Source organism: Olea europaea, unplaced genomic scaffold (genome assembly GCF_002742605.1).
Source record: "Olea europaea var. sylvestris unplaced genomic scaffold, O_europaea_v1 scaffold786, whole genome shotgun sequence".
Classification (NCBI taxonomy): domain Eukaryota; kingdom Viridiplantae; phylum Streptophyta; class Magnoliopsida; order Lamiales; family Oleaceae; genus Olea; species Olea europaea.
The window spans coordinates 136,113-159,658 of NW_019266285.1; the positions used below are offsets into that span (position 1 = coordinate 136,113).

Consider the following 23,546-nt stretch of genomic DNA (forward strand, 5'->3'; position numbering starts at 1 on the left):
GACATAGTAGTAGAGGGTAAATTACCAGAATGATCAAGGACTTGTTTGACAATTTCCTCTATGTCAGAAGTAGAAAACGTCTCACTGGTAGTAGTGGATGATGAAACTTTAGTGGTAGTGGCAATAGATCTAGAAGGAGTACCGTGAGACATGTGTTGTTGGGAGTGTCTATTGGGGTTTTGGGAACAATCACGCTGAAGATGACCAAGGGCTTGCTTCTGACGGAATTGGTAAACTCGAACCGGGCATTTCAAGAGAATGTGTCCTGGTTTCTTGCAGTAATTACATAATCTTGAAGATCCAGATGGATGCCCTTTGTTATTAGGTTGAAAAGATCCAGATGGATGTATTTTGTTGCTGGGTTGAGGTCCTCTAGGAGTGGCGAAGACAGCATTTGTAGAGATAGTCTTGCGAGGGGCAAGAGGAGATACTCCCGAAAGAAGTTCAGTAACAGCTTGATCTAAAGTAGGTAAGGGACTGCGTTGAAGGAGAGATGCACGAACATTCAAACTCATTAGTGAGGGCCATGAGAAAGAGAACCAAGTGTTGCTGATCTCGATAGTTAATTTTTTTTTAGCATCATTGACATCTGTAAACTCTAGTTCTAAGGAAGCAAGTTGATCCCAAACATAGTGCATCTCAGATAAGAAATTATTAATGGATTGCCCAAGCTGTTGTTGCATACGATGTAGAGTACCTTTGGTATTGATGAGACAGATCTGCGGTGGTGTAGCATTTCTGTAGAAAATCCCATAGTGACTTGGCAGTCTTGAATCTACCAAACTGGAGACTGATGGAGCGTACGCATGTGTTGCGAATCCAAGTGATAATTTGGTATTTTTGTTATCCCATTCTTCGAGACGATCTATGTATTTTGTGTTGTCTTCTCCAGCGATTTTCTCTGGTTCGGTGATAGCACCAGTAACATAGCGCCAGAGCTTTCTGCCCTTAAGAAATCTTGACATAGCCTGAGCCCATATAGTGTAGTTGAGTCCTTCCATGACAATGGCAATAGGTTGTGAGACCTCAAGATGCTCCATAATGTGCACGAAATTAGAAGGAAATAGAGATAAAAATAACAGGAATCGAACTAAACTGGTCAGGAAATGACTGATGGAGTGGTGGCTGAGATGATGTCGATGGAGAATAAGACTTTGACTATAGCGACGACCTAACAGGTATGAAAAGGATATACAAGAGGTTTTTCTGATGTGAAGGATCCACTAATAGTGGCAATCACAGAGCATACTCAACTCTTGATATATCGAGAACACTAAGAATAGTAGCTCTGATACCAAGTTGAATTTAATAGAGAAAATAAGACAATACAAAGAGAAGAGAATTGTATTGAATAGTGTGATTTGTTTACAAGAGAGGTATCCTATTTATAGCCTAATTTGAGAGAAATGTTTTCCTTTCTAACCAATGTGGGACTAACTAACATTTACATTGTATATACATTAACATTAACCTCGCACATGGAGTAAAATTTTTACATTTCATTGAAAAAATTGAATTCAAGACCTTTATATGGTTCACCTATAGGTGCTTTCCATCTCCATACAACTCTTCCATTATAAGACGTCTGACAACATGAAGTGACACCAGTCAAACCATCATCCTCTTTTGATTTGATTTCAATCCTACCAACTCCAGTAGCTAATGACCTTGTAGTCGGAGAACTTTTCCTCTCTACCCTAGATGGACAATTTTTTAAAGAGTCTTTCAATTCATGATTCTGTTCATTTCTTATATTTGGCAAGAATCCATTTTCCAAAATTAGCTATTTGAAGTCTAACGAATGCTGGACAACTAGTTCTTGAGTTAGTTTGAAATACGTCCTTCGAACATAAAAAGTTCTGAGAATGAATGGAACCATCAACTCTAGATCGATACAACTGACCAATTCGAATTTCGAACCCCACTTCAGTGGCATAAACATTTTATAACTCTTGTGCATCTTCTTCTGAATCAAACTCCAACCCCATCCGTGGTTCGACTCTCATTTTCTCTACCATTCTTCTATTGCACTCATCACTCATGTCCTCTTTTTTCCTTTTGGTTTAGAATCAATTTCCCTAACATCACTATTGCCAACTAGAGTAAGTATATTTGATCCTTTCAACTCCTCATCAACCTTAGTGATTACATCAAATTGTCTCTTATATTTGATAGATCTAGACTGTAAACCACTATTAAATCCAAAAAAAATAGAAATTACTTGTGTTATGGTTGTGATGCTCAATTAGAAAAATAATTGTTGAAGATGGTGTGTTGAATTAAAATTGGAAGAGGGATGAAAGTGGCAGACAAGTTTTAAGGGAACTAGATCTTAATGTTGCGTGTTGGAGTTGGAAAGCAATCAATTGTATCAAATCTATAAGGAAAGAAATTCTTTTCCAATTGAAACTTCATGTGACTGCACTAACACACTATGCGGTCGCACAAGGGCTGTCAAGGAATTTCAACTGCCAATCAATCTACTCCATGCAACCGCAAGGAGTATACCTCGCACAGGTAATAATTTTTGGTGGCAGCGAATTTTTTCCTTTACGTGATTTTTAACCTAGTTTCCATATTTTCTCCTTCTTTTAGGGTTGGCTCATGCACTATAAATATAGGGGTCCTTTTTTCAGTTTAAAATGTAACAATAGAAACTTTCATTGCTATTGTACTCTCCTTTCGTAGTGTTGAATAAAACATCGTTCCTTTTACCAGTTCTTCTTTTATTTTCTTTATTTTAATCTTGTTCTTGATATTATTTGTGATCTTGTTAATTACTTCAATTACAACAAGTGGTATTCATTAAATCTCAATTCCTACATTATTGGTCATCGGTCTCAACAACTTGAACATTTAACTCAGAGTTAACCTCAGATACTAGATAATATATAAAAAGTCAAGTTGAGCTTTGCATCTACGTGAAGACTCTTCGAGCCATCATTTTCAAGCTACATCTCTAACTTCCTGGATTCATTTGGGGGGATTTCACAATTTTGTGCATTTGACCAACCCAAAAGTATCACCGATACACCATTTTCACTAACCTTAGACACCTAACTATTTGAATCAGATAGGTTCAGCTTAGCTTCCTGTTGAAAAGACTTAGTTTCATCATCATCCATCTGTTTAGTTGAATTTGCATTCTCGTTCTTTGTTTCTGTGTAATGGTTGGAATGATATTTAGAGGCTAATTTTTCTCCTTCTCCACTGCTAATATTGAACTCACGTTGTTACTTTTTGGAGGCTAATTGATCCTTAATCATTTTAGTCAATATTGAAATCATCCACTCATAAATTCTATTAAATTCTTTCCTTATATCTCCAATCAAGAGATAGCAACGGATTGTAGCCGCTCTGATAAAATTTTATCAAGGTTGGATGCTTACTGGTTGCCTTTATAGGAAATCGAAACAAACCAGATTCTTGAATCTCCATGTTGAAATCAATGAGAAAACAAAATAAATGCGGAAGCGTACCTTGATCTATAGATCTGAGTTTTCTGAAATCGATTATGATCTTCCAACTATTACGTGATTTCTTGAGATCCGTTCTCTGCTGATGGGGATGCAGAGAATTCTGAAAGTCAAGTGCAATTGGGGACCATGACCCATATTAAATAATTAATTATTATCTTTCAATTATTTCAAATTGGCCCATCAACAATTTAAAATAATTATTCCGGTCTCCACACTTTGATTCCATGAAAATTAATACCCATTAGTCCAAAATTAAACTCAATGGATTACCTTATTGTATAAACCTTAAAGATAGCATCACACATTTTAATATATACACGTGTGGCCCTATATGATAGAATTTCTTCAACAATCTCTCACTAGGCCATATATGTAATATTACATATGTGTGCAACTTCATGAGCTCAAACTTTTGCTATCATTGTTAAGGGTATTTCTAAACAATCTCGTCCATTAGTCATATTGATGTAGGATCAAAGCAATTTTCGTCACATTTAGTGTGACTAAATCCATCAATGGTCACGCACATTCATACAACCAAATTACATAGATTAATCATGGAAATGTAGCATGGAAATTACAAGTTATGTGATTCGAACATGTCTATTTCCAACTGATCCAACCTTATTTCTTAAGTGAGATCAATGCTAAACATAATAACAGAGTGGAATGAATTGAATACTTCATTTCTGTACAGAAAAATATCCAAATACACAAATGTATCCAAAGTAAACATAAAGCAACGAGAATAAAAACTCCCACTAAAACATGATATCCTCAATAAATACAACACCCATGGGAGCAATGTGCTCATGAAAGACCTTGAGTGGTAATCCTTTAGTGATCGGATTCGTAATCATGGAGTCTGTTACAATGCGCTTTATAGAAATCTATCCATTCTGTACTCTTTCCTTTACAATCAGGAACTTAATGTCAATGTATTTTGACTTAGATGAGCTCCCGTTGTTGTTAGAATATAGAACTATCGAGTTATTGTCACAATATAACTTTAGTGATCTTTCTATTCCATTCAGAATGCGCAGCCCAGTGACAAAATTTCGTAGTCATATTCCATGGTTAGATGCCTCATAGCATGCTACAAACTCTGCTGTCATGGTAGAAGAAGCTATGAGTATTTGCTTGGCACTCTTCCAGGAAATAGCTCCCCCAACCAGCAGATAGATATAGCCTGATGTGGATCTTCTACTATCTTAGCACTCAGCAAAATCAGAATCGGAGTACCCTATGATCTCTAACTGGTCCGATCTGCTATATGTGAGCATATAATCCTTTGTTCTCTTTAAATACCTCATAACTCTTTTGGCTGCTTTCCAATGATCCATCCCAAGATTACTTAAATATCTGCCTAGCACTCCAACAATGAATGCTATGTCTGGACGTGTACAAATTTGAGCATACATCAGACCCCCAATAATTGATGCATAGGGAATCTTTTGTATTTCCTTAGCTTCAAGGTCATTTTGTGGGCATTGTTTGAGACTAAATTTGTCTCCCTTAGCGACAGAGGTGTCACCTAGTTTACAGTCTTGCATGCCAAACCTCTTAAGTACTTTATCGATATAACTCTTTTGTGACAGTCCAAGATACCTCGAGAGCGATCCCAATGTATCTAGATCTCTAATACAAAAGAAGTGTCACCAAGATCTTTCATCTCAAAATTTCTTGATAAAAATCTCTTAGTTTCGTGCAACATGCTTATATCGTTAGTGGCAAGCAGTATGTCATCAACATATAAAACCAGGAAAGTATGCTTACTCGCACTGAACTTGTGTTACACACAATCATTAACGACATTCATTTCAAAACCAAATGAGATAATAACTTGATGAAATTTGTGGTACCATTGGCGGGAAGCTTGCTTGAGCTTATAGATGGATTTCTTTAATTTGCAAACCATATTCTTCGGAAGACCCGAAGTTTTCTAGTTGCACCATATAGATCGTCTCATCAATGTCGCCATTGAGAAACGCTGTTTAACATCCATCTGATGTAACTCAAGATCAAACTGCGCAACAAGTGTCGTAATTGTCCTGAAAGAGTCTTTCATTGAAATTGGAGAAAAAGTTTCTTTGAAATCGATGCCTTCTTTTTTGGTAAAGTCTTTAGCCACAAGACAAGCCTTATATCTTTCCACATTACCATTTGAATCCCTCTTGATTTTAAACATCCATTTGCAACCATTGGACTTCACACCTTCAGGTAACGAGATAAGATTCCAAACTTTGTTATCTTGCATAGACTTGTACTCTTCATTCATGGCATCAATCCACTTTTGAGAGTTAGAACCCTTCATGGTCTGATGAAAATTGATTGGATCATCTTCTACCATTCCATTATTTTCTTCATGTTCTTGAAGAAATACTACAAAATCATCAGGAATAGCATTTTTCCACTCTCTTGTGGATTTCCTTAATGATATTGGTTCTTAAGGTTGTTGAGTTTGTACTTCTAGAATAATTGTCTCATTTTGGATGAGAGGTTCTTCAACATTGTCTCGTTGAGGTTTTGGATATGCTTCTTGATTAACTACAGGTATAGAAACCTGTACATTGTCAAAAACAATATTAGGAATCAAAATTGGTCTTTCCTCAAAGATAATGTCTCTAACCTTATTTCTCTTCCCAAACTTAACATCCTCAAAAAATATTGCGGTTCCCATTTCGAAAATTGACTTAAGCGTGGGATCATAAAATTTATAGCCCCTAGATCGCTCAGAGTAACCAATAAAATAACTGCTAACTGTTTTGGAGTCCAATTTCTTTTCATGTGGCCTATAAGGTCTCGCCTCAGCTGGACATCCCCAAATTTGAAAATGCTTTAGACTAGGTTTTCGCCTGTGCAAAGCTCATAAGGTGTTTTAGCAGCAGCCTTAGTTGGTACTCTGTTCATAATATAAGCTGCAGTCTTTAATGCCTTTCCTTAGAGTGATTTTGGCAAGGTGGAATGACTTATTATACTCCTTACTACGTTCTTAAGAGTCCTATTTCGTCTTTCAGCTACACCATTCATGCTAGGTGATCCTGACATGGTGTACTGTGGGACGATTCCACACTCCTCTAGGTATTTAGCAAATGGTCCTCGACATTGTTCATCTGATCCATCATATCTATCGTAGTGCTCACCACCATAGTCAGACCTAACGCTCTTTATTCTTTTGTTGAGTTGATTCTCAACCTCAGCTTTAAAGGCTTTGAGCATGTCTAGTGACTCAAATTTTTCATGAAAGAGATATAAGCACCCATAACGTGAGTAATCGTCTACGAATGATACAAAATATTGTTGATCATTCCAATAAGCCTTAGGGAATGACCCACAAATATTTGTGTGTATTAATTCTAAGACGTCTGAAGTTTTGTTAGCACCTAATCTCTTTGTTTTGGTCTGTTTTCCCTTGATACAGTCAACACATACATCAAGATTTGTGAAATCAAGGAAATCCAAAATACCATCTGACACAAGTCGTTCAACTCTAGCTTTTGAGATGTGACCTAAGCGCTTGTGCCCTAATTTTGCTGAGTTTTCTTTATTTAATTTGCGTTTAGTACCTCGTGATTCAACATGCAATGTTTCATTATATGATGCAATTATATCAAGCAAATATAGGTTATCATGTGCATATAATAAACCAGTGTCAATAATATTGTAATTTAATGAAAGACTAAACTAATTGTTTTTAAATGAAGAACAATATCCAAATTTGTCCAACAAAGAAACAGAAATTAAATTCTGTCTAAAATACGGCACAACAAAAATGTCTTCCTAATTCAAATAATAACCAGTTTTCAATAATAACCTAAAAGTACCTATTGCATCAACTTCCACCGATTTGCCATCACCCACATATAATGTATCTTTCACCATCACTTGATTTTCGGTAGCTTAAGTAGCCTTGCATAGAAACACTTATGTGAGTAGTAGCACCAAAATCCATCCACCAAGTGTTTCTAGGTACTGAAACTAAATTATTCTCAGAACATCAATTTCGACAAGGAACTCCTTAGCATTAGTAATCTCTTCGGATATTGCACCTCTAAAGGCTTCTGGAATGCCATGCTTAATGATCATTAGACTTATGCGATTTGAGCGATTTCATTTCTCAGAGTTTCTCCTTTCATCAGAGGAACTTTCTTTCGTAAGAAAAGTAGGTCGCCTCGCCCCGTCCCAAACATACCCTGCCTTAGGCGGGGCAAGGTCATGCCCCGTTTATTGCCTTTTTTTTTTTTTTTATAATTCACAATTTAAAAACGCTAACATCCAAATTAAGTACTCTAAAAAACGATATTCGAAAATAAACAATTACAAATACGATTACATTATAACTAAATTTCACTTCTTCATCCAAAAATAAATTTGTTGTTTTTCCATCTTTATAACTTCATTCATCGGCAGGTTCAGAGATTGTAGAAGACGGATCCTAAAAAACGAAAGAAATATTATACTCAATATCATCATAAATTCATAATAACGATGAATAAAATTTAAATTATGTAATAAATAAAAGTACCTCCTCATCAACATCCTCATCATTCATCTTGGAGCAACTTCCAAAATATGCAGATGGCACAGAATTCGCTATTAATAAAATAAAATAATTAGTAATAAGAAAATTCATAAAAGAAACAATATAAAAAGTAAATGTTTCTATACATCGTACCGTGAATATCGTCCCATAACCAATCTTAAGCACACATTAAAGCCTCCAAAGTTTTGGGTAAAGTCTATTTCTGTGTGGACTAACAAATCTACCACTAGTACTGAAAGGAGATACGGATGCCACAGTAGATATCGAGATGGCCAAAATATATTTTGCAATTCGAGATAAAGTCGGATATTTGATTGAATTCACTTTCCACAATATCAATATATCAAAATCATCCGACCGAGGCAATATAGGCTCATCAAAAAAAGTATCAAGCTCAGTTTTCACACTACTAGGAGCTTCAACATTAGAAACAAATTTATAAAAATCCGCCATGCGACCTGATTTATATTAGCACTTGACGTCTCGATTTGACAAGAAGAAGTAGAAGACTGAGCTAAAGACCCACTTGAATCATTATTTTCCTGATAATCGTGCACCAACTTGTTACAAACTTGATATATTTTGTCAATCTCACTTGCAGCATTGTGATTAAAAATACGAGGATAAAAAACTTAACTAATATCATCTTATACCTCGGATCCAACACTGCTACTAAAGCCAAAATTCCATGAATATCGCTCCAATACTTATTAAATTTTTCCATCATACTGGTTGCCATCATTTGAACTTCTACATAAGGAGATTCAAGCCACTCATACAATGACAATTTGATATCACAAACATTTACAAAGAAGAGATTAGAAATTGGATACTTTGTTCCTGAAAACAATTCAATAACCTAAAAAAAAAAAACCTTTAACTTCTCACATATTTCTTTTGCTAAATCCCAATTACCATCACTAGGGAAACATTTATATCGTGACTCCCTATGTTTCAAACATGGAAAAACATCATTATAAATCAAGCAGTACTAAGCATCAAATACGTCGAATTCCACCTTGTTTTACAATCAAGCACCAATTTTTTTTCTCACAATCAATTTTCAACTGACGTGCAAAGAGCTCAAAATTTTCAGATCTCTTTGGGATGGCTGTCCAATAAGCAACACTATCACGAATTTTCTCAACAGTACCACTAATAATGTCCAACCCATCCTTCACAATAGGATTTAATATATATGCACAATACCTCATATGAAAAATTTCACCATTCAGTACAATAGAACGAGTACTGATCATTGCATCATTTGTGGTGCAATTATCTACCGTCAAAGTTAGTAACTTACGATCAATATTCCAGTTCATCAAGTTGCTTAATAGAGTTTCTGAAAGCACATCAGCAATGTGTGGGCACGGCACATATATAAACTTGAGTTCATTCAAGAACAAATCAAATCAACTAAAAGAATATCATTTTGGTAAATTATGAGAACAAGTGAATGTAATGTTTTACTATACTTCATGATTCGACTCTGTAATTTGCACGCATTATCTATGAAATGAGCAGTGATAACCATGAATCCTCTCTTTTGATTAGAAGAGGTCCACATGTCGGTAGTGATCGAAATTCTACTCTTGATCTTCTCAAGTGCAATCATATTTTTGGCTTTCTCGTATTCATAGATTTTCAAAATGTCGCTCTTCAAAGTGTTGCGAGAAGGAACCTTAAACAATGGTTGTAGGTCGTGCAAGAACTCTCGAAATCCAATGTGATCAACCATAGACAAAAGGATACTCATGCAAAATCACCATTTTCAAAAGATTATATCTACACTTATCTGGATCGAAAGAGTAAGTACCCATTGTGACTTTTCCACTTGTGGCATCATTTTTGAAATTTAATGTTGTTTGGTGAGTATTGTCCTTATAACGGAGTACACATCTCTTTAAATGATCATGCAAATGCTTTGTACCATTTTTTGTTTCACCCCCAACAGTTTTTTGCAATGATTGCATATAGCCTTCCATTTCTCACCAATTTTCTGTCTTTTGTAGTGCTCCCACACAGTTGAAGTCAATTTCCTCTTTCCAAATGATATTTCTCCAATATCACGCTCCTCGTCACTTAGGTTTATTGTCATTTCATCCGCATTTGGTAACAGTTCAATTGGATCTTCTTGTAGGACATTGTTCTCCGGTACATTGGTCGTGCTATCTTCCTCACGTATTGGTATTAGTCATAATCCAATACTTCCAGTACTACTTGGGCCAGACATCTGTGCAAATAACAAACGATTGTTAAGAATGTTATTTCCAAGTTATAAATTTGAAATTCCTGGTTACCTTTCTTTACTCTCATATGCATCTAATTATACATCAACCAAAGAGATAACTACTACACCTATTCTATAGTTATAACCCTCAAACTTCATCATGAATATGCACAGATGAAGGGAAAGTTAACAATTTACTTAAAAATAATGTTGCAAACTCGAGAACATAAGAGACACAAATGCACTATCATGTTTGTTAGTTAACCATTTCATACAGTTATACATAAATGAAATCAACTTGCAAATAAGTTCTCATTTTGTTTTGGATAAATAAACTCCCAATTTAAACTTTAGACATAAATCTGCCAACACAATACTTGCTCAATTTCCATATTGCACAAAATGACTGCTTATATTGGGCAAAGCACTCCCCAATTCCCTGAATTATATTGATTCAACAAAAGTTATATCACCCCCTCATATCTCTGTGTGTGTCAAGTACTGGCCACTAAAAGTTCTTTATATATAGTAAGAATATTAAGGCGCCTAACTTGTCTAGTTGAACAAAGTGATTAATCAAACAAAAAATATGGATATTTACACTCTAATCTGAATCATTTAACTAAATCGGTAAATCAGACCCCAAAATTCAATTTCAGATGGAAAAGCATATATCATATATGTAGATAATCCGCCTCTTAACAAGAAATGACAAAAATTGATAATAAGAAACTAATTAATCATAAAGAAAGCATAAAGATCAGTCATCCTTACAAAAACAATTTGATAGTCATCAAGAAAATCCCAATAAAATTATTAATATACCTGAAAAATCTTCTTCAAAGACTGTCGCCCACTACCGTCGCCGCGGCCGCAAGGCAAAGCCGATAAAGCCTTATCTTTGCAAGAACGAACAATCAAGAACTGATCCACATCAAGTTCCTTGTTAATAAACCCAACAGTGAAGTAAATACTATCAGAAGGCGACAAGTCAACCTCAACCTTGATCTCGTCAACATTAAACCAAAATAAGAACCTCTTAACTTGAATGCCCTTCAAATAAGAGATTGACCCTATACTCAGTTTCCCAGTAATCTTTTTCTCATAATAAACCAAATAATCAAACTGTATGTAGCACGGCTTCTTCAGGTTGACTTCAAATTTACCATCGTCTGAGAGTGCTGGATTGCTGGAAGGGCGAAGAGGGCTTTGCCGCATTGTGAATGGGTCAAGACGTCGAGTTGAACGAGGAAATTGGAAAAGAAAAATTAGGGCAAGTGTGGGGATTGGTGGGGAAGTGGGCAACCTGTATGTCGCATGGTTTTGTTTTTTTTTTCAAGGGGGCGCCCGCAACGGGGGCGACCATTTACGCCCCGCCCCATCCCGCGCCCCGCGACGGGGCGGGGTAAATTGCCATCACTAGTTCGGTTGGCTCCTTCCTACTCATCATTTCTCACTACTAGCTCTTTACATGACATTGCTATGTAATATAACTTGTATTAATCAATATGGGTAAATTATCAATTTTTATGATATTTTCTATCTTCGATCTGTATAGACATTAGAGTATGGAGGATTATTGTTGAATGAATCTATAAACATTCTCTACGGGAGAGTTGATAAATAATGATTTCCCTGTCAACATCTTCAAATTAAATTGTGAACCTCCTTGCATCCAGGGTCCATAGCTCAGTGGTAGAGCAATTGACTGCAGATCAATAGGTCACCGGTTCGAACCCGGTTGGGCCCTTTGCTAAACTCCTCTCTTCTTTTTTATGTTTTTTTGGGAATCTACGTCATTTTTTTGGAGCGTCCTTTTTTCTTTTATTTTTTTTCTTCTTGGGTTGTGCCATCAACAGTCTCCCCTTCTTTCTGAATCTACGTCATATGTTGGAGCGTCCTTTTTATATTGGTTTCTTTATGGTGTGAGCTCTTTTTTTATTGTTGAAGGTTTCGGGAATTTTCACGTGTGTTGATCAAGAAGACAATAATGGACGAGATCTATATTGAGTTTTCTGTGTCTATTTGCCATGTTTTCAACATGAAGCTTTTCATTGTCAACCATGATTTCGTAAGTTGTAAAATATCTTGAATTTTTGCTTTAATTCTGTCATTTTTCCTCTGCTTTATGTTACACTATTTTTTTTTTTTTAATATAAATATTTCCCCTTGTCTTCATGTCTTCTAGTTTCCATTATTCTTCAATTTAGTCTGAATTTTACCTTTGTTATCTGTTATAATTCAATATAAATTATGCAATTATAATTTTAAGGGATTTTGCTTGGTGTGATATAAACTCAGTGCAAATTTTTTGAATTATTTGCAAACTACTACCGTATAGAAGGGAGGGGAGGGGGTTCCTAGCGTTTCTTTAAAAAGACTTGTGAAAGTTGAATTGATTTTTGCGCTTTGGAGCAATTTGAAGTGCAAGTGATCTGCAGTAAATGCAGTGGATTAAAGGGAAGCTCTAGCATTACAGGGGTGCGCCCTCTTTTACATGCAGAGAGGCTTTTTAAGATTTTCGACTTTTTTGACATGCATTCATACATTATCTAATGCTAATATTCCATTGCAACTGAACAATGGGGTTGATTCAATTGGATTAACACTGACTTTGTATCTTTTGTCAACAGTGGCATCTCATGGAGTTAGCCTACTGGTACACCATCTGATCTGCCACAAGGTGAGCCTATGCAAGAAGAAGGGGAAGACCATGGAAATACAGACATTATGGCTCAGTTTCATTTGCAATGTCTTAGTCTTCATCAGTCAAGTTTTTTTGAAGACTACATTAAAATAAATAAAATTGTACGAGTTTAATAGCCTAAACTTTTAGATGAAGCAGTTTAATATGACATGAGAGCAGGTAAAATACCCAAGTTCAAGACTTACTACGAAAAGATTGAGCACGTGTTAAGTCTTTAGTGGGCAAATAGATTCGGTGAACACAATGAGGGGGTGTGCGAAAGACTAAATTTAAATAAACAAAAGGGTCTCCTCTTTCAAAGCTTGTGTTTTTATGTGAGGGGGTTCAATCTCGTGGAGTCAACTTGGCGCACCATCTGCTCATAGAAGATCCGAAGGTGGTGTTATGGTTGATGTTGCACTGCTTGAATGCCTTAGAATATGGACACACTGTGTATATGCTCACCCTGCCTTTTGCAGAAAAAAAAGGAAGGCCAAAGCTCAGTTTCATGGCAACACTATCACCAAATCAGAAGTAGAGCGGAATCCCACCAAAGACTGTTCAAAAGCAACGATTAGCTTCTCTCAGTAACTTTGCTTGAACCTAGGTATTTTGTTCCAACTTTCCATACTGAGATTGCTTTTCATAGACTTTGACCTGCTACTATTCTTAGTTGGTTTGAGTAAAAGCTCAGCGAAATATGTATCATATTTTAAGGTTTCTGTTCAGTCTTCTTGTTTTACTCTTCGATTTTCCAGACTTCCTAGTTTAACCACACACCTTTTTAGTTGATTAATAATACAATCATTTGTTCTATTATGTTGGTTCAAAGGAAATTTGTTTTTAAAACAAAATTTTGTGATTTCAATACAAGTCTCTTACTGGTCGTTACCTCAGTATGCAAAAATAGCCACATGGCTAATTCTTTGTTGCCACTGTAAAGAAGCACACCATTGCCAGGGAAAATCAGCATTCGTGGCTCAATATACTCAACACTTTGACACCCAAAAGAAAGGCATTATGTTATGCATTTTTGTATTGGCACCTTCGAGACACGCATTATGCTTTCATGTTTGTCTTGATACCTAGCCTAGGAGACATGCATCATGCTACTTATTTCGTAAATAATTGGCAAAATCTGTAAATGCGAACTTGAAGATTTTCTTGGTAGTTTCCTATAGATAGAAAAATCACTACTTGATCTTCTTTCTCTCTTCTGCTTTTCAGATAACGAGCATCATCTTTAGCTAATGTGTTCAAATTATGAAGCCACACTTGCTTTACTAGTGAACCAATTATCTTGTGCCGGGTCTATAAAGGAATGTATATTAGTCTATTAGATCATGAATAAATGTCTTAACCTCTAAATGTATAAAACACTTGAATTTTTATTTATTTATTATTATTATTTTTTATTATTATATATGCATGATAGAAAATGTGCATTTTGATTATTAGAAGACATGCTTGAATTATTAGTTCGTATACATCTAGATACCACCATTTCCTACTCTACATTTATGTGTGAATGCTTTTCCTAATTAGTAAAATGCATGTTACAAAATTTCTTATTTAGATACTGATTTTTAAATTAAGGCCAAGCAAGCATATTCTTTTATTTAAATCTAGGGTAAGGGTTTCTTGTCAAATATGGTTTATCCAGCTGAGCGTTCGGGGTAGTTGTTTCGCTTCATCTTCTTCCTCAACAAATAATATTGCACCCATGAAGATCGTGATATGGCTTTTTGGGGGCTTTTCTTTTGCTGAGATGACTATTGTAATTTGCAGTCTTTCAGAATTGTGCAAAAACACTTATTTTTGCTGATTGTCTTCATCAACTATATTTCTAATTAATGTTCTACAGATCTGGTAGTAGGCCTGCCAATAAGTTTGCATTCAGAGACATTTGGTTCACTCATTTAATTATAGCATATTATGAAATTGCCCGATGATTTACGATCATATCAGCATTATATGTTGCATATATTCAGTTTTCCTTTTGAAATTGAATTCATTTTATTGTCCGGAAACTTGTCATTTGAATCGTCAAGTTGCATTTGGTACACCACGCTGTATTAGGTTGATATGATTAAGGTGGTTTTCAGATATACTGTGGAACAGATAATTGAATTCATTTACGATCATATCAGCATTATATGTTGCATATATTCAATTTTCCTTTTGAAATTGAATTCATTTTATTGTTCGCAAACTTGTCATTTGAATCGTCAAGTTGCATTTGGTACACCACGCTGTATTAGGTTGATATGATTAAGGTGGTTTTTAGATATACTGTGGAACGGATAATTGTATATGTTTGGTTGATATTGTATTTTAATGTTCCCTTTAATTTTAAAAGCAAAACATTTTTATTATGCAAAATATGCATTCCAATATTACAACATAATTTTCTAAATAAATGTCTTATGTGATAATGGAAGTACATGTCATATTATTTGGCTCCTATTTGGTATAGATTCTTAAAAACTCATTTTCAGTTACATATTTTCCCAATTAAATAATTTTGCATGTGAATCTATAACTATGAGTGTATTTCACTCATAATTTAGACATAATCTAAGCTTAAGATTTAACTAATTCCTACAATTTTTAGAGCGTTTTAATGTGTGTTTTAATGTTGTGATATAGGTTGATGAAATTGAAGGAAATAGGCAAAATTGGAGAAAAGGGCTATATTGTAGGAGACCCAAAGTTTGAGGACTAAAGTGCAAATACTCAAACATTGTGTCAAACCTCAAGATGAAGATTTGAGTGTGTTACGGGTCAATTGGATGAAGAAAGATGTCAAAGGCATCAAATATAGCCAAAGTATGACGACACATCAATTTCCATCTGAAAAAGTTATACTCTGAATTTTTCTTTTGACATAGCAAACGTTTGAATTGGAGAATGATATTTGAAGCAAAGTTGTAGCTCTTTGAGTTAGCTTTTCAATGCATCTTAAATTGCCTTAATCAGACATTGAGAGAAAAAGTTATGATAAAAATACTGAAGGAGATGTAAACAGCCTTTTCCACCCGAAGTGGGAGCTGCGGTGCCCATCTTGGGTGTTGCAGCGCCCACAATGCTGAAAATCAGCAGTGAACGCGGTGTTGCAGTGCCTGTTTTGGGTGCCAAGGGCTGTCTATGCGGAAAAAATGTTTTTTTATATTTTTGGACTATTTTTTGGCCAAACTCAACCCTTATTTGTCCAAAATTCCAAAAATACTATAAATACAAGATCAAAAACCCATTTTTCAAGAAGAATTGAACTGACCAAAAATAGAATTCAAAGGGACAAAACATCAGGTGATTTAAGAACAAGATAAAGAAGATCAAGAGAAGAAATTTAAGATCTACAACTGAGTTTTTCTATTATCTTCCCTATGTTTTCTTATATGAATTTTAGTATTTTCCTGAATTATATCATGAATTAAATTCATATTCTAGGGTTTGATTGTAGCCAAAACTTAAGATTATGGCTTGATTCTATTATAGTTATTTTTATTTGATTTCTCACATATGTTTAATTGTGTCGTAAAATTAATACTTTCAATTAATTGATCACTAATTGAATGAATAGGTGCTAGTCAATTCCGACATTCGAGGGAGGGGATTTTAGACACGATCATAGTATTGACACAACGCAGATTTTATGGGTTTCAAGAGAATGCATAGAATCTATGAAGCTTATTCCATAAGAGAATCATGAACTTGATAAATTCTTAGTTTTAATTTGGAAAAGAAATATTGAGATTGAAATCTAGGATGAATTTCTAGCTGGTACTCGAGAGAGTAGAGAGAAATACATTAAGATTCTTGCTTTTAAACATGGAAAAATTGACTAGAATAGTTAGACATAATTGAAATATAATTGATAGTTCCACAGGCCTTTCTTATAGTGATTTATTCATATAAATTGCACTCCTTGAATTAGACACGACGATTATTCTTAGATTAGATAAGACTATTGATCACAAATTTCATTTATCTAGATAAAATAGAAGGTATACAACTATTATTATTTTTTTGATAACCATGGGTGTTCGGACCAGTTTACGCGTACCTCGACTAATTCCACGGGCCCTGAAGTTTACCTCCGGATACTCACCTCAGTGACCCTGAGAGGACTCGAACTGGTGATCATTGGGAGCAAACTCAAAGCCTGACCATTGAGTTACTCCTCAGGGTTAGAAACTATACAATTATAGTACTTAGTAAAAATTAAATTACAATTCTTGTGAGTTCAACTCTCTTAACTCCATTACTATATTACAAAACTTGATGCCCTACGCTTACGCTATAGATCACGTTGTAGAAAACGCGTGGCACTTTTCCTATTTTTCCACCACACATTCTTCAAATATATCATTTTTCACAAAATCTACATCAAACAAGCCCTTAGAAATCATAGAACAAAATTTCAATATACTTCATTAGATTTAAAAAAGAAACAAATTTGATTAAAGCCCAGTCTCATTGTTCTATCCGATTGGAGAATGAGGAAAATAAACTAGTCAACTCATCCTCAACTGACCTCCTCTTCTACACATTTGACCATATTTGGCAAAGCTTAGAAAAAGGTGAAGTTACTTTTGTTTATTTTTCATCTCCAAACATGTATAGGATAATTTACTTTTTACTTATATCTATGTAAGAAGTTATTTTTAAGTAATTCATACTTTAACATGAAAATAAGTAACTTATTTAAAACTTTCACCGATAAAGGAATTATTTGTTTAAAAACTTATTATTTATAAGCAAGCTCTTTAGGCTTGGTCTAGCATATAGTTTTTCTACCAGTTTTACTTGTGAAGAAATTGCAAATTTCAAAGTCAATAAAAAACCCCAGTAGCTCCGCAGCCCCAAAGGAAGCCTTCGGACTGTTATTTTGTTACAGGTAATTCTTATGTTATTAGTTGTGATTTTTATGCGGATGTCATTATTCAATTGTAAATTCAGCAAATGAGGTATTGCAGCATTTGAAAATATGCCATGTTTTTGAATCATTTTGGGTGTTCAGTTATTTGTGAATTTAATTTTAGTCCACTTTTGAATCATGTCCTTACTTTGGATTATCTGTAGTGTATAAGAAACTATCTGCATTAATTTAGTCTCACAATATTTGCACCAAACGCCGTATAGACTAAATTAATCCTTATCTTGTCCAATTCAGAGTACCAAACACACCCTAATTGTCTTGGAATATAATCCTCTTGTTTAACCTAAAATTTTGCTTCTTTCCTTTAAATTTCTGTGATCTTCTACAGGTTGTATACTCGGTTAGCAATTTATGGGTTTCTTTTTGCTATCTTTAATTGAAATATTTCTTATTTGTCTTATTTTGTTAATGATTTACTATTTTTATGATATGACCTGCAAATTAAGATATATAATTTGTAAATTCAGCGAATGAGGCATTTCTCTGTTTCAAAAGATAGCAAGTTTTGGCATTTGCATTTTATTTATTTGGGAATTTAGTTAATATTAATCCACTCTTCAGTGATGTCCTTACTATGGATTATTTGTTTTGAATGCAGATGATTTTATAACCTGCAATTTAGTATATATAATTTATAAATTTAGTGAATGAGGTATTTTGTGTTTGTAAAGATAGCAATTTTGGGTGTTACTGATTTTGTTAATGATTTAATATTTTTATGCGGATGTTTTATATGGCCTGCAAATTAAGATATGTAATTTGTAAATTCAGTGAATGAGGCATTTCTGTGTTTTAAACATTAGCAATTTTTGGAATTTTTATGTTATTTTTTATGGGAATTTATTTAATATTAATCCACTTTTGAGAAATGTCCTTACTTTAGATTATTTGTTATTCGTCTAATTCCTGAATGCGGATGTTTTTATAACCTGCAATTTAGTATATATAATTTGTAAATTCAGCGAATGAGGCATTTTGTGCTTGAAAAGATAGCAATTTTGGGTAATTTTGGGTGTTTAGTTATTTATGGGAATCTAGTTAATTTTAAAACTATCTTGATCCACGTCCTTAGTATGGATAATATTACGGTCATTGTAGTATATAGAAAACTGTCCAGATTAATTTAGTGCCAAATTATTTGCACCAATCCCTGGATTGGACTAAATTAATCCTTATCTATCCAATCTGGTGTACCAAACACACCCTAATTGTTGTGGAATATGATCTTCTTTTTTAACCTATTTTTTTCTCTTTTCTTTTTAAGTTTTTGCGATCTTCTAAAGTTTTATGGTATACTCGCTCGGCAATTCATGTTTTCGCCATCTTTAATTGAATATTTTTTATTTGTATGCTTTTGTGAATGATTTATTATTTTGCTAGGTGCAGGGGTGCCTTTTCTAGAATGGATTCGTATGGTAGACCAACACGGTTTATCAATATCGATATAGGAGAAGTATGTAATATGCCTTACAAATTGATGTTAGCGTTTTACTTTGAATTCCGAATACATGATCATTATAAAAGAATGCTTGTAATATTTTTGTTGTCTCTGTCTAGCTATGACATATCTTATAAAATGATCTAATGGACATGCTTAAATGTAATAGGTGTTGATGGCATTACTTTGTACTTTCAACTGTATGCATTATAGGTAAATGTTGAGTGAAGAAACTTTTGGTTTGTTTGGTAGGACAGGATTGAACGGTTTCAAGAAAGAAAAATAAACTAGTCCTCATCCATTATGATGTCTGGTTCTTTCCAATATTGTGTACAGAATATGCACTTAGTACATTGAGATTTTAAAAGTGATTAGCACAATGATTAAAAACAATAAAGCACACTATTCAGCATTCTTTCTCAGTTAAAAATTTGTCAACTGAGCTAAGGTGAGGTGATATATACACACAAAAAAACTATGGCTTCAAGTAAATTAGTATAAGAAAGAAAATGGGAAATTTTGATGCGAGCTGATTATTCAAAAACACTGCAGCTGAATCATCTTCCCGATCCCAACATCTCACTCATGCCCATTTTAAGGTTTTTCTGTCCTGTTAGAAAACTGAAGATCTTTCAATATGATGGGATTCGGCTGTAGACCCTACATTTTCGTTCTTATAGTGGCATTTCTACTTGAAAGAAAACAATGGCATAAGAGGATCTTTATCCTTTCAGAACCATCCAATTGGTCCTATGACTTCAATCCTGTTATGTTCTTGATGGTGGGGATTCTAGTAGAGACCTAATTGAAGACTTACTGAGTATTATAGTTTACATTTTTTTAAATAAGATTAACTAGAATTTTGATAAGTTGTGATGCATTAGAAGTTCTCTTTCTGTTCAGGGATTAAGATTCAATTTATACAAACCATTATTAAGTGAATCAGAATCACAGATTTTTTCTTCCTCCCATATTATTTCTCTTGGATATGTCACGCTTCTTATATTCTTATTCTTCCCTTTCTCTGTCCATTCTTGTGTATTATCTCTTCCATTTTGTTACCTGACAAGTTCCGAATGGGGTCAGGTATTCACTTGATATGTAATTGGTGCCAAAATTTTGAAAATAGTTGTAACTTCTTGGTAAGAGTAGCTTCTGGGGTGTGCTGATGATAAGGTGTATTAAAGAAAGTAGTAAAAATTCATAGGACTTGATGAAGAAAAAGCAGAAATTTTACCAGATGACTCGACTTTGATACATTATAAATGCTTAGCACGTTTGGGTTGGCTTATGAGCTTAGTCCAAGCATTCTTGAAAGTGGTTACCAGGCTAAGCCTATAAAATTTACTTATAAGTAAATAAGTTTCTAACAAATAATTTTATTGAGAAAAGCTATTAAAATTCATACTTTTTTTACTTAAAAGTAGGAAAGAAATAAGTTATCATGTTTAAGCAAAAACCTATATTAAAGTGCATTTTACTTATTTATAAGCCTACCTAAACATGCTCGAGGTAACAGATTATACAAACTTTTAGATACCTATTACTTTAGACATAATTAAGAACATTGACGTTACATTTTCTGCAGGCACTTTTAGTATTTGATATGGTCTATTTTCATGGCGTTTCCTGCAGAATATTTTGGCAAGGATAATCTCACTTTTACAACAAGGTGCAAGGGCTATATCTATCTTGGCAGCAGTTGGTTCAGTCTCCATTGTGACTTTTAAAAGAGAGACCCCTGGTGGGTCCCCTGTGACTCACACATTTCAGGTATGAAGAAGGCTAATCAGAAAAATATCATAAATGAAGAAGACTAACCAGAAAAATATCATAAAACTACGGGAACTTTAAGGTAAATCATACGAGTAGAAGATTGTTCAACCAACACAAAAGAGAGCCAGCTGGGCTGACCGACTACAGGTTAAGTTGGTCAGCTAGGGCAGCCCAAAAAGGAAGGCTGATCAAGGTTGACAAATCCTAGAGGGGGGCTTCCAAATTTTCCAGCCCATCAAGCCTGAACCAGCCCTGTAGAACTTTGGTTGCACATCAAAAGACCCTCCACATGTCCAAGCCACTATCCATGTAGCCTAACAACTTTTAACTACCTCCTAAATTGACTCCATATTTTTTGGAATGGATAAGTTCATGTGTTCCTCCACATCCATTGGTCAAAAATAAGACACGAGTCGAATGATCCTTGTGCCACATCATCAAGGTAAACTTCTATATATAGGCTTGAAAGATGAAGGTATCCTCTCTCAGATACATTCTCTACATTCTTAAGCTTTCTTGTTTTTACTTTCTTTAATAAAATATATTGATTCTCGCACAACGAAAGAAGAACCAAGGAGAGTTCTCCATCCCTTTTTGAGGTCACTGGAGCTTCAGGGAAACACATCCGGTGACCTATTTTCATAGGTTACGTCGATGCACATGCACATGCTAATATGCTCTGAGGATATGTATGGTATATAGTATTGAACATGAATACACAACTTCTTTTCTTCTTAATGTCATCCAGTGTTTTATAATCCATCATACCAAACATGTTGTATATGCATTGTTGTGTACATGTGTGACGCTACAAGAGGGTGACCTTAGACATGGTCTCCTGCAATATATAAAAGATTGTTGAGAATAAGATTTAAATGATATAGGCACTCTCTAACAAGTTAAGTTTTTAGATCAAGTGATTTAACATGATGTCCAAGTAGACGAAGGATGAGTCTTGCCATCATCTATCTAATGAAATTGTGCACGTGGAATGAACACCGTCTCTTTTTGTGGGGATGTGTTGAAGACAATTTAAATGACATATGCGTGGCCCTCTCTAACAGCTTAACCTTTTAAGATCAAGTGGTTCTCGAAGGATCCTTTAGTGCCTTTGCAGATATTCTCCTTGGGACACCAGCACGCCTGGTTTCGTATAACAAACTACTTGTATTTGTTTTTATCCAGTGTATTCTTAAGTCTGTTAATCTCAATATGTACGGGTGTGCAAATTCTAAATTCTGCATGCACTCTGTAACAAACTATTTGACTGGATTATTCAAATTTTCATTATATGAACTTCTCATCTTTTTACAGGGAATCTCTCCTATTTTGGCTCTATATGGATTTTATACTCTCAACGTTGCTTCCGATGTCCCAATTGGTTGCTTACATTTCTCCATTTCTGATCCCGATGGTTATACCCTGGCTGGTGCAGTTTCAGGAGTTCTTATTGCTGCCACCCATGTTCGGGTATCTTCAGGATACTTTGACATTTAAGAAACCGCAGTTCTGAATATCGCATCTCTTTTATCCTTTAATAGATTCTTTATTTTTTCTTTTAAATGGAATCATGTAGTTTTCTTGATTTTGTTCCACCTTAATGTCAATGTCTACATGCCAGAGAATTGAAATTTGCTCTTAGTCATGTTAAACAAGATGCAACCCTATTATTTAACAGATAAAAAGACTAAACCGCCCTCAACAAAGGAGACTAAATTACAATAGTGTATGAAGTTTTTGACCTTGATCATCAGTAGTCCAATACCACAATGGCCATGTTGAAAGTTAAGGGTCTTGATTTCCCTTAACCTGCTTGTATGCAGCTCATCCCTTTATTTTTCAATTTCTCCATACATATATATTCTCAAGATGATGGACAAATGATTGAACAAATGCAGCACGTCATCTTTATTTAAGCTTGTTCCGTAGATTTTGTGCACTGAAGAACCCACCTTGTAACAATTGAAAATTGATAAGAAATTATACCGTCTTCATTTCTAAGTCTTGCTGTTGATGCATGATTCCAGGTAATTGTCAGAATCTTAGTTGGTGGCCCAGCAAATCTGTGTCTTGATGGTGCAGGAAATCTGGCCAATAAGATGGGACACAATTCAGGAGCTCCGGCAGCCTGATTTGATCTAAACTCTTAGTAAATAGATGATTAAAATTCTCGGTCCTGTTCCTATTTCTATCGGTTGATGTATTTATGTATCTCAGTAAGATGGGGAGATGCATTGTAAAGATTTGGAAAGACTGCTTGTCTTGTATGGGGTCAAAACTTTGTATGAATTTTCTTATCAGAAACTCTCTGTCTGAGCACTTGGATTTTCAAGTCTTTCTTATTGGTGTAAACCATGTTTGAATCTTGAAGCTGGTTAACTTGTGTTTCCTTGTTCATTTCTCCTTTTCTTTTGCCCTTTTCCATTTCATCATTTTAGTATTTCTTGAG

At 34.7% G+C, this 23,546-nt stretch overlaps 2 protein-coding genes and 1 non-coding gene across 11 annotated transcripts; 2 read left to right on the top strand and 1 right to left on the bottom strand.

Annotated features, from left to right (window-relative positions):
• Positions 1 to 5,109: 5,109 nt before the first annotated feature.
• Positions 5,110 to 5,793, bottom strand: LOC111391391 (uncharacterized mitochondrial protein AtMg00820-like). The gene is made up of 2 exons (XM_023016608.1): positions 5,432 to 5,793; positions 5,110 to 5,260 (listed from the first exon to the last, which is right to left on the bottom strand). Exons 1-2 carry the CDS (start codon positions 5,791 to 5,793, stop codon positions 5,110 to 5,112), a joined length of 513 nt encoding a protein of 170 aa, XP_022872376.1.
• A 6,140-nt stretch (positions 5,794 to 11,933) lies between these two features.
• Positions 11,934 to 12,005, top strand: TRNAC-GCA. The gene has a single exon. It is a non-coding gene; the product is annotated as a tRNA-Cys (tRNA).
• A 62-nt stretch (positions 12,006 to 12,067) lies between these two features.
• Positions 12,068 to 23,497, top strand: LOC111391369 (AT-hook motif nuclear-localized protein 7-like). Of its 9 annotated transcripts, XM_023016570.1 has the most exons (9): positions 12,068 to 12,326; positions 12,889 to 12,938; positions 13,122 to 13,338; positions 13,421 to 13,548; positions 15,591 to 15,770; positions 19,264 to 19,336; positions 20,957 to 21,094; positions 22,412 to 22,567; positions 23,125 to 23,497. In XM_023016570.1, exons 6-9 carry the CDS (start codon positions 19,286 to 19,288, stop codon positions 23,227 to 23,229), a joined length of 450 nt encoding a protein of 149 aa, XP_022872338.1. In that variant the 5' UTR covers positions 12,068 to 12,326; positions 12,889 to 12,938; positions 13,122 to 13,338; positions 13,421 to 13,548; positions 15,591 to 15,770; positions 19,264 to 19,285; the 3' UTR covers positions 23,230 to 23,497. The 9 variants fall into 9 exon arrangements, with proteins under 9 accessions (XP_022872338.1, XP_022872336.1, XP_022872337.1 ...); XM_023016568.1 differs by having other exon boundaries at positions 13,122 to 13,548; XM_023016569.1 differs by having other exon boundaries at positions 13,122 to 13,548; positions 19,270 to 19,336.
• Positions 23,498 to 23,546: the final 49 nt, after the last annotated feature.

Coding starts and splice junctions, on each gene's coding strand:
- LOC111391391 (XM_023016608.1), bottom strand. CDS start 5,793: ATGAAGGGTTCTAACTCTCAAAAGTGGATTGATGCCATGAATGAAGAG. Junction 5,261..5,431: donor TTGATGAGACGATCTATATG/GTGCAACTAGAA, acceptor ACACAAGTTCAG/TGCGAGTAAGCATACTTTCC.
- LOC111391369 (XM_023016566.1), top strand. CDS start 19,244: ATGATTTATTATTTTGCTAGGTGCAGGGGTGCCTTTTCTAGAATGGAT. Junction 21,095..22,411: donor CTGTGACTCACACATTTCAG/GTATGAAGAAGG, acceptor ATCTTTTTACAG/GGAATCTCTCCTATTTTGGC. Junction 22,568..23,124: donor TTGCTGCCACCCATGTTCGG/GTATCTTCAGGA, acceptor GCATGATTCCAG/GTAATTGTCAGAATCTTAGT.